A 15,757-nucleotide genomic window follows, 5' to 3' on the forward strand; every position below is an offset into this window, starting at 1 on the left:
ACCAACCCAAGAGTTTGGGGACCTTTGCCAGTTTCTTTCCTGCCTAATTAAAAATAAAAAAGTAAAGCCGGGTGTGGGGGGGTGGGTGTAAGAGATGGGAATGGATGTCTAGGTATTGGCCTTCCAGGTGTTCAGTTCGTTGCTTTTTACAGCACTTGGGCGTCCATTTCCACCCCCGGGGAATTCTTCTGGGCTGGCCGGTCTCAGGCCAGGTGGGAGAAGGCTCGACCTTCACCCCTCGACCCCACTCCCCAAGGTGAAAGGGGCAGGCCTGGGCATGCCTGGGGCCCGCAGGCTGGGGGCAGGAGCGCGATCCCCAAACCTCCCCGCAGCCCTCCTCCGGGAGGCCCCGCCTCTCCCTCCCCCCCCTTCCCTCGCCTTTCCTCCCCCTCCACCCTGTCCCTGCCCGCCCCCGCCGCGCGCGAACGCGAGCGCCGCGGTATTTTGTCCCGCGCGGCGATCCCTCCGCGCAGGCCGTTGGCGGCGGCGGCGGCGGGGGCCGCGACGCTGGCGGCCGCGCTCTGAGGAGAGGCCCGGGCGGCCCGGCGGCCTGCAGGGCCGCGAGAGCCGCAGGGGCCCAACGTGGACGCGGGCGAATCCCACCCACAAGCCGGGGGACGGTGGAGGAGGCCCCGCGCCCCCGCCCTCCCGCCGCCGCCGCCGCCGCCGCCCCGCTGGCCCTGCGGACCCCGCCGCCGCCGCCGCCTCCTCCTCCGGCTCCGGCCGTGGAAGCCGCGCGGCGCTCGCGCTCCGAGCCGCCCGACATGGCGGGAGGGCACTGCGGCGGCCTGGCCGCGGCGGCGGCGGGCAGCGGGGAGATCGTGCAGCTGAACGTGGGGGGGACCAGGTGAGTCCCCGGGGGTCGGCGAGTGGAGGCCGGGGACGCCGCAGCGCCTCGGAGGGGCGCCCTGGGGTCGGAGGGGTCCGGGTCCCCCGAGCCCCACCGGGCGTGGGGCGCCGGGGCGCACCCGGCCGGGAGACTTCGGATGGATGGACGGGTGGACCGAGCGGCGTGCCACCCGGGGCCCCGGGGAGCACGGGTGGCTGGCACAGCCCGCCCGAGCTCCCCGTGGGGTGGGGTCTGAAGACGTGGGGGTGGCCCGTCTTTACCGCTGGGCCGGCTCTCTTGGGTCACCCGCGGTTGGGGGGGGGGGGCGGGTGTTCGGTTACCTCCTTGCCGGTACAGGATTGCTTGGCAAGCTTCCTTAGGCGGGAGAGTTTCCGTGCCAGGCCTGCCACAGGGTTTGCCTTGATTAGGTCGTCTGAGAATTTCTCCTTGCGTGGGTTTTGAGGCGCTGTGTATAACGTCTGCCCCCCCTACTCACTTCCCCCCCAAATTGCCTGACATCAGTTGATGCTGGGAACCTTTGGAGGTTGGCATTGTAAACTTCTTTATCCTCTCTCAGGCCTTCCCTTCCTCCTTGTGCTTTTTATTAAGCCCACTGGGAGGGAAAAGGCCGTTTTTTTTGTGTATTTGCCATGACTTTATGAGTCAACCTTTCTCAGAAAAGGGAGGAGGATGCCAGCTGTGTTCCAAGGAAGGGGGTGGTTGACCCTCAGGCCAGGGTAGGAGGTAAACATCCCAAAACAGACCCTGGATAAACAGGTTTTAAAGGTCTCACGCTTATATCCAGTGTTTGTTGTTGTTGTTTAATTAAAAAAATGGCCATAATGTGAAGTGTTTTAACACTTACCCTTAGTTTTCTGAGTGTGCCAGAAGTTTCAATCTCAGAAACAGTAATACTTCATTCTTCCTTACCTGCAAAACGAAAGTTACTGCATGCTGTAGGTACCAATCATATGGAGATTTATATCTCCTAATGTAAGACATGGATGCCCCCCTTACATGAGAATTATGCCGATAATGATAGCTGCAACAATGGAATAAAATAGAGCTCACAAAAATAGGCGTTACTCAAGACAGTGTTCTCAGTCACTTGATGTTCTTACTTTGGTTTCTTCTAATGGTTATTTATGGCCAATGTATTTCTTTTGGAGCAAGTAAGGATAACACTTCCTTTCTTGGATTAATTTGATGGTTACCAAACAGTGACTCTTGCTGTAGTCCTTGAGGTCTTTTAGTTTACCTGTCTGATTTATTTAATTGGTCAGGTAAATTTTGATCATCTTTGTTTTGTCTTGTTTGCTAAGAGATTATATGGGGAAAATGTTCATGTTTTTATTGAATGCAGCTTTAGTTCCTCTCACTGGTTCTTTTGTTTTCACTGTGAAGCCTAAGCTGTCCTTGAACTTGATGTATCCCAGCAGACTAGCTGAAATTATCCGTCTTCCTGCCTCAGCCTCCTTTTTTTAACCAGATTAGTGAGCATAAGAACCACTGAACACTTATATGACATATGAAATAATTGGTAGTCAGTTTCTTTTCCCAGAGTTACCTATACTTTGATAAACTCCCTCTACCCAGAACTAATGGTAATAGCCTCAAAACAATGAGTGATTTGTTTTCTTCATGGTACTGAAGTCAGGGCTTCAGGTTTGCTAGACAACATGCTCTTGCCTGCGTCATGTTTGGATCATAATCCACCAGTTTTAGGTTTACTGTTATAGCTGAGATGACAGGTACATGCCACCATGTTCAGCTTCTCCCATTGAGACAGAGTCTTAGGGACTTTTCTGTCCAGGATGGCCTAAAGCCTCAATCCTCTGATCTCAGTGAGGAATCTCAGTCAGGATGACTGGTACTTACCACCATATTCAGCTGTCAGTTAATAAGAGAGTTCCTCGAACTTCAGTCCTCCAACTTTCATCCTTCCAGTCTCACTCTCACAGGCAGCTAGAAGTATGCGAATGATCCATCACTACCCAGCTTTGCTGAGAGATTTTTGAGTGAATGAGTGCAACATTTGCAAATAGCTCAAGACTATTATGTAAATATAAAAATGATTTTGAGGGCATAATTTGTAAGGGAGTTAATGTGAACACAAATCAGTAATATAAGATGAGCATAATAGCCCAGGCCTATGAATCCTAGCTAATCTAGAAGCTGAAATCAGGGGGATTGTGGTTCATTGCTGTTCTAGGGAAACAACATGAAACCATATTTCAAAATAACCAATACAAAAAAAAAAAGTCTGGCATGGATCAGTAATATAGGATGCCTTGAGAGTCTGCCAGTTCAAACCCCAGTACTGCAAAACAAAACAGGTAATATGAATTAGAATAATTGGGAAAACTTTCCAGCTTTGGTAAGCCCTAATGGTATCAGTAAAGGTAAATGAGACATGAAGATACTGACCAGGCTGGGATAAAGACACCAACAAGACAATGAACACAATCTATTGGTTCAGGGGCATTCAAATCCTGGCTATTACAAGGTTAAAGTTTAGAGAGATGAGGTAGAATCTGAACCAAAGTTGTGTTTATGAAACATTAAACAGCAGAGAAATAATTAGTTGATTTTTGCCGAGAACACCTTGGAATAACCTTAACTGAATTGAAAGTAGTAAAGTTTAGATATGTTAAAAAAATCCTGTATGGCTGTAATTATGTAATGGTTATACTAATTAGCTAGCGTAATAAAACAAGTTCATATTGAAATTTCAAATTTTATTCTCATTTATAATGCCAACTAATTCTCATTTGCAGATTTAGTACCTCAAGGCAGACTCTTATGTGGATTCCAGATTCCTTTTTTTCCAGGTAATTTATGTAATTCTTTATTATTATACATTTGATTTTGTGTGTGTGTACGTGAACTAAGATTTTTTTTTTTAATGAAAGATGACAAGGCATCAGTGGCTCATGCCTATAATCCTGGCTTCTCTGGAGGCTGAATTGTGAGGATTGCATTTTGAAGCCAAGCCTATGTGTGCAAAAGCCCATGAGACTCTTAGCTCCAGTGAACAAGCTGGAAGCGGAGCTGTTGCTCACATGAAGTATCACTAGCCTTGCCCAAAAGAAGCTCAAGGACTGTATCTGGGCTCTGAGTTTCAGCCCTCCAACCTCCACGAAGAGGAAAATGTGTTTTGATTTTTTTTTTTGAGATGTGTTACCATTGTAGCATATACTGTCCTTGAACTCTTAATTCTTCTGTTGCTTCTGTGTCCTGGGTCTTAGAATTTCAGATGTACACCACGATACTTGGTTTCTAAATGTTAATGTGTAAAGTAGGCCTGGCTAGAGTAGACATACTTCAAGTTGTATTGGTCTTTGACATCTGGTAAAGACTGTATTCATGTTTACACTTCAGAAACTAACTCTATTTTTTTAAAATGTATTGTAATTAATAAAAGGGTTACATTATATGTGCCAGATAGAAGGTGCATTAATTCACATATATTGATACCCTCTCACATGTCTTGGTACCCATTACCCTCCCTCCCACCCCCCCACCCGTTTTGGTTTTCCCCCCTTCCCTATCAAATTTCAAATAAGCAAATACAAATAAATTCAGTATATCAGATAACACAGTGAGATACTGTAACAATATGAGATAACCAAGAGACAGCAAAGGAGATGAGAGACAACATAGTACATTAAGGACAACAATCATTCGTTATATGGCTTTTGTTTCAATACTATTTTAATGGCTTACAGTTTGCTGAGTGGAAGGATTTCAACACTACGAGATGAAACTGGTGCTGTGAGTATATAATGTTGATATTTATTTCCAGTATAATTAATTTTTAATCCTTAGTATGTAGTTACTAAGAATGTAGGGAAACTGGCATTTTAATAACCACTGAATGAAAGTTGTATACATATAATATACACACTGTGTTTAATGTATCTATACAGGAAAGAGATTCCTAAATACGAACTGTTATATGTAACAATTTTTGGTATTCATGATTAAAGAAATGGTAGGATATGATGTTATGTTGGCAGTAGTAGAAATAATTGAATAATTCAAACTTTAATACAGTGAACAGATAAGTAGAAATAAGAAAATGTTTTGACATCAGATTTGTAAAGTCCAACTTCTTAAGACTTTATTTTGAGGAATAACCTTATGAACTTGTATGTACTGGTACAGGGAGGAAAGTATAGGCCTCAAAAATTTCAATCAAAAAATAGTTCATGCATGTTAAAATAGTTGCTGAATATACAACAACATAAGGGTAGCATCTCAGTTACTCATGAAGTCTTTGGAGACAGCAAGGCAGTCAGGTTTATTTGCTGTGGGATTTTAAAGATGAAATAAGGTAATAAAGCAGACATCTGCATGGTATTATAAAACATCCCCATCAGTAATAAGGTCTCCACAAATCTGTGACAGAAGCAAGAGTTTCACTAATTATAAATATACAGTTGATCATTGTATAAAAAGTTTTATTATTAGCTATTCTTCTCTACCTAATTGATTTAGAGAAGCATTAAATGTTTTTTCAGGTATAGGGTTAGACTCAAATTATTGTTAGTACACATTGCCTTAAAATACTATCAGCGCACGCCTATAATCCTAGCTACTCAGGAGGCTGAGATTGAGTATCACAGTTCAAAGCCAACCCATGCACAAAAGTCCTTGAGACTCTCATCGCCACAATTAACTACTAGAGAATGGGAAATAATATTGTGGCTCAAGTGGTAGAGCTGAAGAGCTCAGGAGGAGCATCCAAGCTTCTACTCTAGTTCAGGCCTCACAACTGACTCCCCTCCCCCCAAATGCTATCAGCTATATATTTTCCACTTTAAAGATTTGACTTTCCCCTGTATATGCCGTGGTTGTGTACTTGTTAGTTTAAATAATATTTTTTAATCATCATCCTTTTCCAATCCTTGAGTAAACTGAGCTAGTAAACTATAAATGTAAAAGTGCTATGTGAGTAATACTCCAACAGTTTTGATAGCAGCGTGAAATACTTTTCATTACTCGAGTCACTGTTGTTTTAATGAATGTATGTCACAGTTATGTGTCAGTCACAGTCATCAACAATTAGATTCTGAAATGTAAGATACTATTCATAATGTTTTCAAATGACTTCTTGAATTCTAAAATTTCAGATAAATTTGTTGCTCATGTGTCTTTCCTCATAAATGCCAGGAAGTAGAAATAAGAAAATGGACACTGTTAAATTGTACAGTTACAACTACATTATGATTTAGAAACATTTTAAGAATGGAATCAGGGATGTTGCATATTTAAAGAACTCAATCTTAGTTCTTAGTATTTCAGATAATGAAGGCAAACATTAATTTTTTTAATCTTAAAATAAAATTTTATTTGTAGATATTTATTGATAGAGATCCAGCAGCATTTGCACCCATTTTAAATTTTCTTCGGACAAAAGAACTAGACTTAAGGTAAGAAATTTACCCTTTTTACAGTATATCCCTACTGATACCTAAGTATTTTGAGTATCTTTATGAATAAAGAACTTGTCCTGAGACTTTAATTTTTTTTTTTTTTTTTTTTTTGGCCAGTCCTGGGCTTGGGCTCAGGGTCTGAGCACTGTCTTTGGATTTTCTCAAGGCTAGAGCTCTACCACTTGAGCCACAGCACCACTTCTGGCTTTTTTTCTGTGTATGTGGTACTGAGGAATTGAAATCGGGTCTTCGTGTATGCTAGGCAAGCACTCTACTACTAGGCCAAACTCCCAACCCTGTTCTGAGACTTTAAAAAAAAAATATATATATATATTATAGAAATATATATATATTATATATATAGGCTCAGGGTCAGTGCCTGAGCACTGTCTTTAGGCTTTCTCAAGGTTAGGGCTCTACCACTTGAGCTATAGCAACACTTCTGGCTTTTTCTATGTATTGTCTTTGTGAATTATAGGCAGGCACTCAACCAATAGGCCAAATTCCTGGCTGGAGACTGTGTGTGTGTCGGTCCGTTGTGGGGCTTGCCCTCTGGGTCTGGGTGCTCTCCCTGAGCTCTTCACCTCAAGGCTACTGTCCTACCCTTGGGCCAGGGCATTGTCCTTGAGCTCTTCAATTCAAGGCTACTGCCTTATTCCTTGAGCCACAGAGCCACCTCCAGTTTTCTAGTGGTTAATTGGTGATAAGAGTCTCAAGGTTTTTAGTGCCCTGACTGACTTTGAACTACTATCCTCAGATCAGCTTCCTGAGTAGCTAAGATTACAGTCCTGAGCCATTGCACCCAGCTCTGGGACTTATTTTTAATTGATATAATACCTGTGCCTTTTCACTTTTATAATTAGATTCATGTACACAATGTGTGTGTAATAATCAAATGAGAACAGTTAGCATTTCTGTTTCCTCAGCATTTTAAAAAATTTTTTTCTTCCTTTTGTTTGTCTATCCATCTGTCTGTCCGTGCTTCACTTAGGCTTTTTTGTTCCTGGTTGATACTCTTACCAACTATGACTCCAGAATTATTTTGAATGTCTAAACTGTTTAAACGTCAGAATTATTACTTCTTCCTTTTTCACACCTTCATCCAATATTATCATTATGGGCTTGGAACCTTTAAACTTTTCTGAAGAGAAGTGTATAATGGATTATAGACTGTAGTTGCTCTATTGTGCTGTGTGACATTAGCTGTTTTCCCTAGTTATCTATCATTACTTGTTCACTGTATTCCCTCTCTCTCTCTTTACCTTCTTCCTAGCCTGTAATTAATAACCCTTATTCTACTTTGCACTTTAAGGGATCAACTTCTCTTTTTATTTCACAAATGAGAGCATGTAGTATTTGCCAAACTTGTTTTGATTAAAAATGTCCTTAATTAAACTTCCAGTGGGTAGAGGCCACCATCACCTGTTTTGTTAGAATCCTCCAATAGATTCTTAAGCAGTTTCCCTTGTATTCCTTCATTTTATTTTCTATATTGCAACTAATATTGTCCTCTGAAAATATGTATGGGATCAGATTGCTACTCTGTTTAAAACCCTTATTTGTTATGTTGTATGGGAGTTAAGATTTCGGATTTTGTCTAGGTTGTTTATAGTCTGGTCTAAGCTTAAAATTCTGTTACAACATTTGGCCTCCTCCTGGTCTTTAACCTGCTTCCTGGAGTGTTCGTTGCCCTGTCCTATCATTGCACTTGGCCATGCATGCTTCTTTTTTCAATAGCATGTCTTAACCAGACTTTATGTTCAATTAAGGGCAGCTACTAGCGTATATTCCCAGAACCCAGAACTATGTTTGATGTATAGTAGGGGTTCACTTGGTGGGGTGTGTGTGTGTGTGTGTGTGTGTGTGTGTGTGTGTGTGTGTATGTATTTGTGGCTAAGTGAATGTGTCAACAATTTGTTCTTTTTAGGAAGCTTTAATTTGGGTTTTATTGTTCTTAAGGCATGCTAGTATTTTTCTGAGATAGAACTTGTAGAGACCTACGTGATAATTTTAGCTGCCTCTTTGGCTTATATTCATTAAAAAAAAACCAAAAAACAAAAAACTAGCTACGTCCAACAGAGACTGTTGGTTTGATTTATTCCCTGCTATTTTCCTTGTGTGCATATAGTACATGCAAAATAAATGTTTATTAAATGTATAAAAGAATGTGTGGCTTTTTTCTTTTTTTTTTTGAGGAGGAGCTGTATTGTGGCTTGGACTTGTTTGGAGGTGGGAAATAAATATGTTACGAATTACTTCATGAGTTAAGGTTAATTTTACCCGTATCATTTGATTAGAGAAGTCAGTGTCTTTTTATCTAAAACACTATTTTGTCAACCATGAAAGACAGAATTGTTTTAATATCTGCGTTTATTGACTGCTTTTCTTATACATTACTGCCTTTTTAAAAAAAAAATTAAAAAGCCTGCCAAATTCAGCTAGGCAGTAATGGCTCATGCCTGTAATCCTAACTGCTCAGCAGACTGAGATCTGAGGTACCTAGTTCAAAGCTAGGCCTAGGCAAGTAGGTCCATGCGAATTTTGCCTCCAGTTAACCAGTCAAAAGCTGGAAGTAAGTAGTGGCTCATATGATAAAATGCTACCCTTGTCTGCTGCTGGTGGCTTATACCTGTAATCCTAGCTGCTCAGGAGGCTGAGGATCACAGTTTGTAGCTAGCCCAGCACAAAACTTGTAAGTTGTGAGATTCTTATCTCCAAATAATCACCAGCAAAACCAGAAGTGGTGCTGTGGCTCAAATGGTAGTGCAATAGCCTTGAGCTCAAGAGCTCAGGGCTAACGCCCTCGCCCAGGGGTAGGGCAGTAGCCTTGAGCTGAAGGGCTCAGGGACAGTGCCAAGGCCTAGAGTTCAAGCCCCACGACCAACAACAACAACAAAAGGCTCTCGGACAGCTCTCAGACACTTGAGTTCAAACCCCAGTACTGCTACATATACAGAAAATGCCTAGCAAATTTAAATTTTCTGAATAGTTTCTTCTACAAAGATGGGAAAATACAAATTTTAAAAAGCAAACTAAAAACAAGTAACTGTGTTCTAATTCTGATCTTTGCATAAAAACTTTGGTATTGCTATTTATTTGTCCTCCCTAGGAGAAGGGACTTCTTCAAGAACCATAATCTATGTTCCAAGCCACCTTGCTTGTAATTGAACAGTACTGTATTCTTTTAACATAAATGGTTTTGAAGTGTAATCATGATATTTTAAGCATTTTTATATTAAACTAGTCACAGTCAGTTCACAAATAAGAACAGTTTAATAACACAATTACATCTATTTATTAAGGCCAGGAATTATTTATAATCTTAAGGGCATATTATAACTGAAAACCATAATTAATCATTAATACTTTATACTTTTTCCTTTTTCATATCAATGATGTAAGTATATAATAGCATCATTTTCATCTGATTGGAGATAGTTCTTGCTAAAGCTAGTTTTTTTTTCAAAGAAAACAGTTTTTCCATTTTCTTCATTGACCACACATCATATTACATGGTTGTATAAGTACTATATTAGACATTATTGAAGGAATAAAACACATAGGTCAGAAGAAGACCAGGCTTTTAGGGAGATTCCAGCATAAATATGCCATTAAATACATACAGAAATAATTATGCAAAAAAAGAAACTAAAAGCAATTCCATAAAAGAATGGTGCCCACTCTACTGTTTGTCTTGTCAGATTCTTCTTGGTTATTTACCTATATTAGCTAAGACGTCTGTCTATGAATGGTTTTCCGGTAAGTAAAAGAAAGGTTTTTATTTTTAAAAAAATGGTATCTTTACATGCAGTTTTTTTTAAAGACTTTATAATTAAGGGTATTAGAAAATAGATATGAAGAGGAAAGTAAGTTTTTAGGTTTTATAGCCTTGGCCACATGATTTAATATTTTTTTCTTTTTGCTTCAAATGATAATGTGCATTTGTTTCTTTGTAGGGGAGTGAGTATTAATGTTCTCAGACATGAAGCAGAATTTTATGGAATCACCCCTCTAGGTACGTGTTGTAGTCTCAGTAGTTTATGTTTATTATTTGACTGTGCAGTAACTTTACTCAAATGAAAAGTGATTTCTATCAGGTTCTGATTTTTGTTAGAAGAGTTCAGAACTTAATTTCTATGGATTTTCATGGTAAAAAGACACTATCAACTTGACCTTTTTTTTTCTTATCCTTTTTAACTAGAGAAAATAAAAATGGAGCAGTATTTTTCTGTTTGCATGTACTCTTGACAAGTTTGCTTTGAAATGTTTCTAGTAAGAAGGCTTCTTCTTTGTGAGGAACTGGAGCGCTCGTCTTGTGGCAGTGTCCTTTTTCATGGTTACTTGCCCCCACCAGGTACTTTGGCTTTAATTTATTCAATCTTTTAAGAAATTCTTTTTATCATTCAAAGGGAGAGTCTTCCTTGTTTTTGATTTTTGAAAGGTTAGAAATAAATTTTTCTCTTCTTCTTTTTAGGTATTCCTAGTCGTAAAATAAACCATACAGCCAGATCCTCTGCTGATTGTAGGAATGGGCTGAATTCTGCAGAAGGGGAAGCCCGCGGAAATGGTGAACAACCTGTTGTCTCTGGAACTGGAGAAGAGGCTGTTAGACTGGGTAAGCAAGAAGGAAACAGTATTTCTCAGGAACATGCTATATTTTTTTTCTTTCAAATATCGTAAGTTTGCCTTATCCTTTTTTGTTTTTTGGGTAGTGCTGTGAGTTGAACTCAGGATCTCTCACATGCTAGACATGTATGCACTCTACCTCTGCTCCTGACTAGCTGTGATCCCAACCCCTTAATGTCTGTTTTGAACCTTCATATTTTAGAAAGCTGAATGAGCATGTGATTTTTATTTAGCATTATGTGATTTTCTGCATCTGTAGAACAAAGATTGCACATTTTTGTTGAGAGGCAGAGATTGAATTTAAATTTTAGTGTTTGTAGGCCATATAATCTCAGTTGGAACTATTCACATATGTCATAGTAGAGTGCTAGTGGATGGATAGTAGTTAAACAAATGAGCATGACTGTTCAAACAAAAAGAAAACTGAAATTGGCTAGTGGGCCACAATTTGTCAACCCTGTTTTTTGTTGTTGGTTTTTTTGTGTGTGGGGGGAGGGGTTGGGGGCTTGAACTGGGCCTGGACTCTGTCCCTGAGCTCTTCAGCTCAAGGCTGCCACCCTTGCCCTGGACCTGGGCGTTGTCCCTGAGCTCTTTAGCTCAAAGCTACTGCCTCACCCATGAGCCAAGCCCCACTTCCCATTTTCTAGAAGTTAATTGGAGATAAGAGTCTCAGGTCCTTTTCTGCCCAGGCTGGCTTTAAACCTTGATCCTCAGATCTCAGCCTCCTGAGTAGCTAGGATTATAGAGTGAGCCACCACATGCAGGTCAACCCTGTTTTATAAAGTAAAATATTCTTTCTCTAAACTTAACAGGATTTCCTGTGGATCCACGAAAGGTGCTGATTGTAGCTGGCCATCACAACTGGATTGTCGCCGCATATGCACATTTTGCTGTGTGTTACAGGTGCCGTGTGTGATAAGTAATAGTTTATTCCCTATTTTGTATTATTATTCTTAACATTCATTTATCTTGATATTAAATGAAATTAGATAGGATTATTAATATATGAAAGCATCCTTTCTACAATGTCAATTGTTTATGCTCTGTAGTAGGGAAGAGTGTGTGACTGCCTCCTTGTTGGGAGTGAGAGTAAGATAGTAAGGCAGTAAAGTTGTGGGCAAAGTGGGTGTAAGATGTTTAATATATAAATTTCTTATAATAGTGTACTTTTACTTGTTTTTGTATTCCCTGGGACTAAAAGAATATGAAGAGTAGTATAGCTAGTGATAATCTTTGGTTTAAAGGAAAGGTTAGACTTTTCAGATCACTGAATGCAGCAAGGAATGTTGGGCATAGAGAATAGTATAGAAGCACAGAAGTGGTTCACTACCCTAGATTATTAGAACATTTCATTTACTTGCCAAAAAAGTATAAAAAATCTTTTTGGGTTCTGAAAAAAATAACCATTGTATGTTAAAAACATTACAAAAGTCTCCTAAATATAGATAGAGTTTAGAGAATCCTTGATGTATTTGAAAATCTGTTTATGAAAGGTAATTTACGTCAGTTAGTTGGGGTTTATATCTTTGTTACAGTATTATTAGATATCAATTTTTTATTTTGATTGTCCTATAAGTTTATTTAGTATATATTGTAGAAATGAAATTTTTGATGATTATGTTGTAGATGACTTTTATATGAAGTAAACAAAATTTTTTCAGAATCTCACTTTGAACTTACTAGTTTTGAGCCAGAATTAAAAAAATGTAGACTTTGATTATTATTGTTGTTGTATAATATTATGGTCATATTTTTTTGTAATCAGTGAGGGACTTAAAGGATTACAATTAGTTACATAAGTATAGTAGCATAATTTATCCAGTTACTGCATATCTGTGCTTGAGGGAGACACTTGAACTTCTCACAGTGAGTGACAAAAATAAGTGAGGCTGTTATTTTTCCATTCTTTGAATTTTATTTATTTATTTATTTTTGCCGTCAGTGTTGAGGCTTGAACTCAGGGCCTAGGCACTCTCCCTGAGTTGCTTTTCCTCAAGGCTAGTACGGCTGCCACTTGAGCCACAACACCACTTTCAGCTTTTTGGTAATTAATTAGAAATAAGTTTGAATCCTGCTTGGGCTGGATTCAAACTGCAATCCTCAGATCTCGACCTCCTGAGTAGTTAGGATTACTGATTATAGCCACCAGCACCAGGCTTGAGTTTTTTTGACCAAGATTTCGTGTATTCCTCTGTATGATGTTACAGTAGAATTCCCAACTGATGTGAAGAGGAAAAGAGGTGAGGACATAATATTCCCTTAAGAATGGTATATTTCTCCACAACAACAATGAAAGTAACTGCAAAATAAATTTATTATATTTTCTGTGTAGCCTTCAGCAGGCTTTTTTTAACCTCAAATTTCTGCATGAAATTCCTTAAAAAACAAAACAAAACCGTACTGTGGGTGCTGACCAGTGTATTCTCAGAAATTAAGTTTCTATGTTATTAGACTTTTCTCTTTTTGTGCTGGTCCTGGAACTTGAATTCAAAGCTTCATGTTCTTACTGAGCCTTTTTGTTCATCTACGACTTGAGGTACACCCCCAGGCTTTTTTTGTTGTTGTTGGTTGTGGGCTTGAACTTGTAGCCTGAGTGCTGTCTCTGTGCATTTTTGCTCAAGGCTACCACTCTACCACTTTGAGCCACAATGATACTTCTAATTTTTTTGAGTAGTTAATTGGTGATAAAAGTTTTCCAAGGACTTTTATTATTACTTATATTCCTAAATTGAGGATCACAACATCATGTCATTTACCTCATGAAATCAATTCAGCATCTCTTCATTGAACTCTGTTAGGAGCTTAGCGTATGTCCACGTCACAAAGAATCATGTTATTGTTTCTTGAAGTGCTGTCCTGTATGCTCAGTCTCTTAGAAGCATCCACATTTCCACATTTCCTAATGTTTGTCAAGTTTTAGTTTGTAATTATTTCCATGTTTATTGTGAGGTATGATTCCCTCTAGTGGCTGAAAGGGGGTAATTACCAACTTTAAAATGGTTAGTAAGAATACTTTTTCCTTATGCTTTGAAGCATTAGGTTAGAAACCATCAATTCTTCAAATAAGGATGCTGATTTTTTTTTTGTAATGGATTACAGTGCACTTTAGCATACATACTTAAAATGAGCAGAAGTGTTGTTGTTTAGGTCCTTTATGAATAAGACATTGGGTGATGTTCTGTTTTGGGGGGCTAAAGATAGATTCTAGGTCATTATGCATGCTAATAAACACATGATCTATGACTGAACTACATCCTCGGGCCCTGTTAAGTTTGATTTTTGCAAAATATGTCAAATAGTATGTAAGGACACCATTTTATTGATTCCTCTTTTTCTTAATTCTCTTTAGCCAAGGACACAGAAAAATTACAATTATATCATTTATTTAGAGCAACTTTAGAAGTTTTTAATAGTTAATTCACCATTGTGATTTTGTAACAAGGTTGTAAATTTATGAAAACTTGATGTGTTGTCACATAGAATGCAGGTTCGGTTACAAAGACATAGTCAGATGGACCATAATAGTTATTAGGAATGAAGAGGTATATTTATTAGGGAACTTAAAGAATACATTCGAGGACCGGGAGTTTGGCTGGGTTTGGTAGAGAGCTTGCCTTGCACAAAGACCTGGGTTCGATTCCTTGGTACCACATACATAGAAAAAAGCTGGAAGTGGTGCTGAAACTCAAGTGGTAGAGCTCTAGCCTTGAGAAAGTCCAAGGACATTCTCAGGCCTTGAGTTCAAAAAAAAAAAAAAAAAAAAAAAAGAAAGCAAGCAAGCAAGCATTTGATTTTATATCTAGGGAACAGGTAGTCCATACAGTTTTACATTTGGGCTTTGAAAACCAATTTTCAAAGCCTAATTCTTGGTTCATTTAATTGCTCTGTGGCTTTAATAAGATCTCTTTCTAACAACTAGACAATGATAAATTTTAAGTATTGAAATGAGGTCAGTGCATGCCTTTCAGCTAGCAGTAGTAACTTTAAATTGATTAATACCAGAAAGAGATTAGAAATTTTCTTCTCAAATTTTGATTCTTGTTCACTACCCAGACCTATAGAAGATAACAGTATAACTTTGTGGACGAATGTGAAAGATATAGTCACCTTTTGAATTTTTAAGGTATTTTGGGTAACTTAAATTACTCTTGAGAAAAAAAGAATTCTAGTTTCTTTTTAAGCAGCCAACTGCCTTATGTACATAAATATATCAGAGATAAACTTTACACATCAAAACTTTATATTCACTACTATAAAGATGGTTATATAACTGTGATTTTTAGCTAATTTTGAGACACTGCATTCTTCTTTTGCAGAACTAATATTTATGACTATTATTTCTTAACAGAATCAAAGAATCTTCAGGATGGCAACAAGTATTCACAAGCCCATATCTGGATTGGACAATTGAACGAGTGGCTTTGAATGCAAAAGTGGTTGGAGGTCCTCATGGAGACAAAGACAAGATGGTTGCTGTTGCCTCCGAGAGTAGCATTATTCTGTGGAGTGTGCAAGATGGTGGAAGTGGAAGTGAAATTGGTAGGAAGACTTTGGTTTATGTTATATACTGGTGTTGTATATGATAGGTGGAAGTTTGAGAGCCATTGACTGTAAACATGGATACTCCCTGCACTTAGCTAGCATTGCCGTACTTTCTCTCTAGCGTCCAGTCCAGTCAGTAGGAGGAGTAATCTTCTTTGCACCTTACCCATAGATTCTAGCCTCAGTGTTCTGCCTCCTGAATTCAGGGAAAATATTACTGATTGCTTGGGTCTTACCTCTCTGTGCGATGATAAAAAGTGCCCTTAGCCAGGAAAACACAGTGCATTTCTGTCATCTGTCAAATCCTCTGCTGTCTACTATT

At 39.2% G+C, this 15,757-nt stretch overlaps 1 protein-coding gene across 2 annotated transcripts in view; it reads left to right on the forward strand.

The window, feature by feature from the left end:
• The first annotated feature begins 677 nt into the window (after positions 1-677).
• Positions 678-15,757, forward strand: part of LOC150039009 (BTB/POZ domain-containing protein KCTD3) — a 37,457-nt gene continuing 22,377 nt past the window's right edge. Inside the window, exons 1-9 of one of the 2 annotated variants that reach the window (XM_090328149.1) lie at positions 678-847; positions 3,607-3,660; positions 4,558-4,603; positions 6,191-6,264; positions 10,224-10,282; positions 10,541-10,621; positions 10,742-10,882; positions 11,706-11,796; positions 15,242-15,432. In XM_090328149.1, coding sequence (XP_090184275.1) covers positions 765-847; positions 3,607-3,660; positions 4,558-4,603; positions 6,191-6,264; positions 10,224-10,282; positions 10,541-10,621; positions 10,742-10,882; positions 11,706-11,796; positions 15,242-15,432 — 820 coding nt within the window. In that variant the 5' untranslated portion in view covers positions 678-764. The remainder of the gene's footprint in view (positions 848-3,606; positions 3,661-4,557; positions 4,604-6,190; positions 6,265-10,223; positions 10,283-10,540; positions 10,622-10,741; positions 10,883-11,705; positions 11,797-15,241; positions 15,433-15,757) is intronic. The other variant, XM_090328148.1, reaches the window with a different exon arrangement.

Source organism: Megascapheus bottae, unplaced genomic scaffold (assembly GCF_031878675.1).
Source record: "Megascapheus bottae isolate mThoBot1 unplaced genomic scaffold, mThoBot2.hap1 H_1, whole genome shotgun sequence".
Classification (NCBI taxonomy): domain Eukaryota; kingdom Metazoa; phylum Chordata; class Mammalia; order Rodentia; family Geomyidae; genus Megascapheus; species Megascapheus bottae.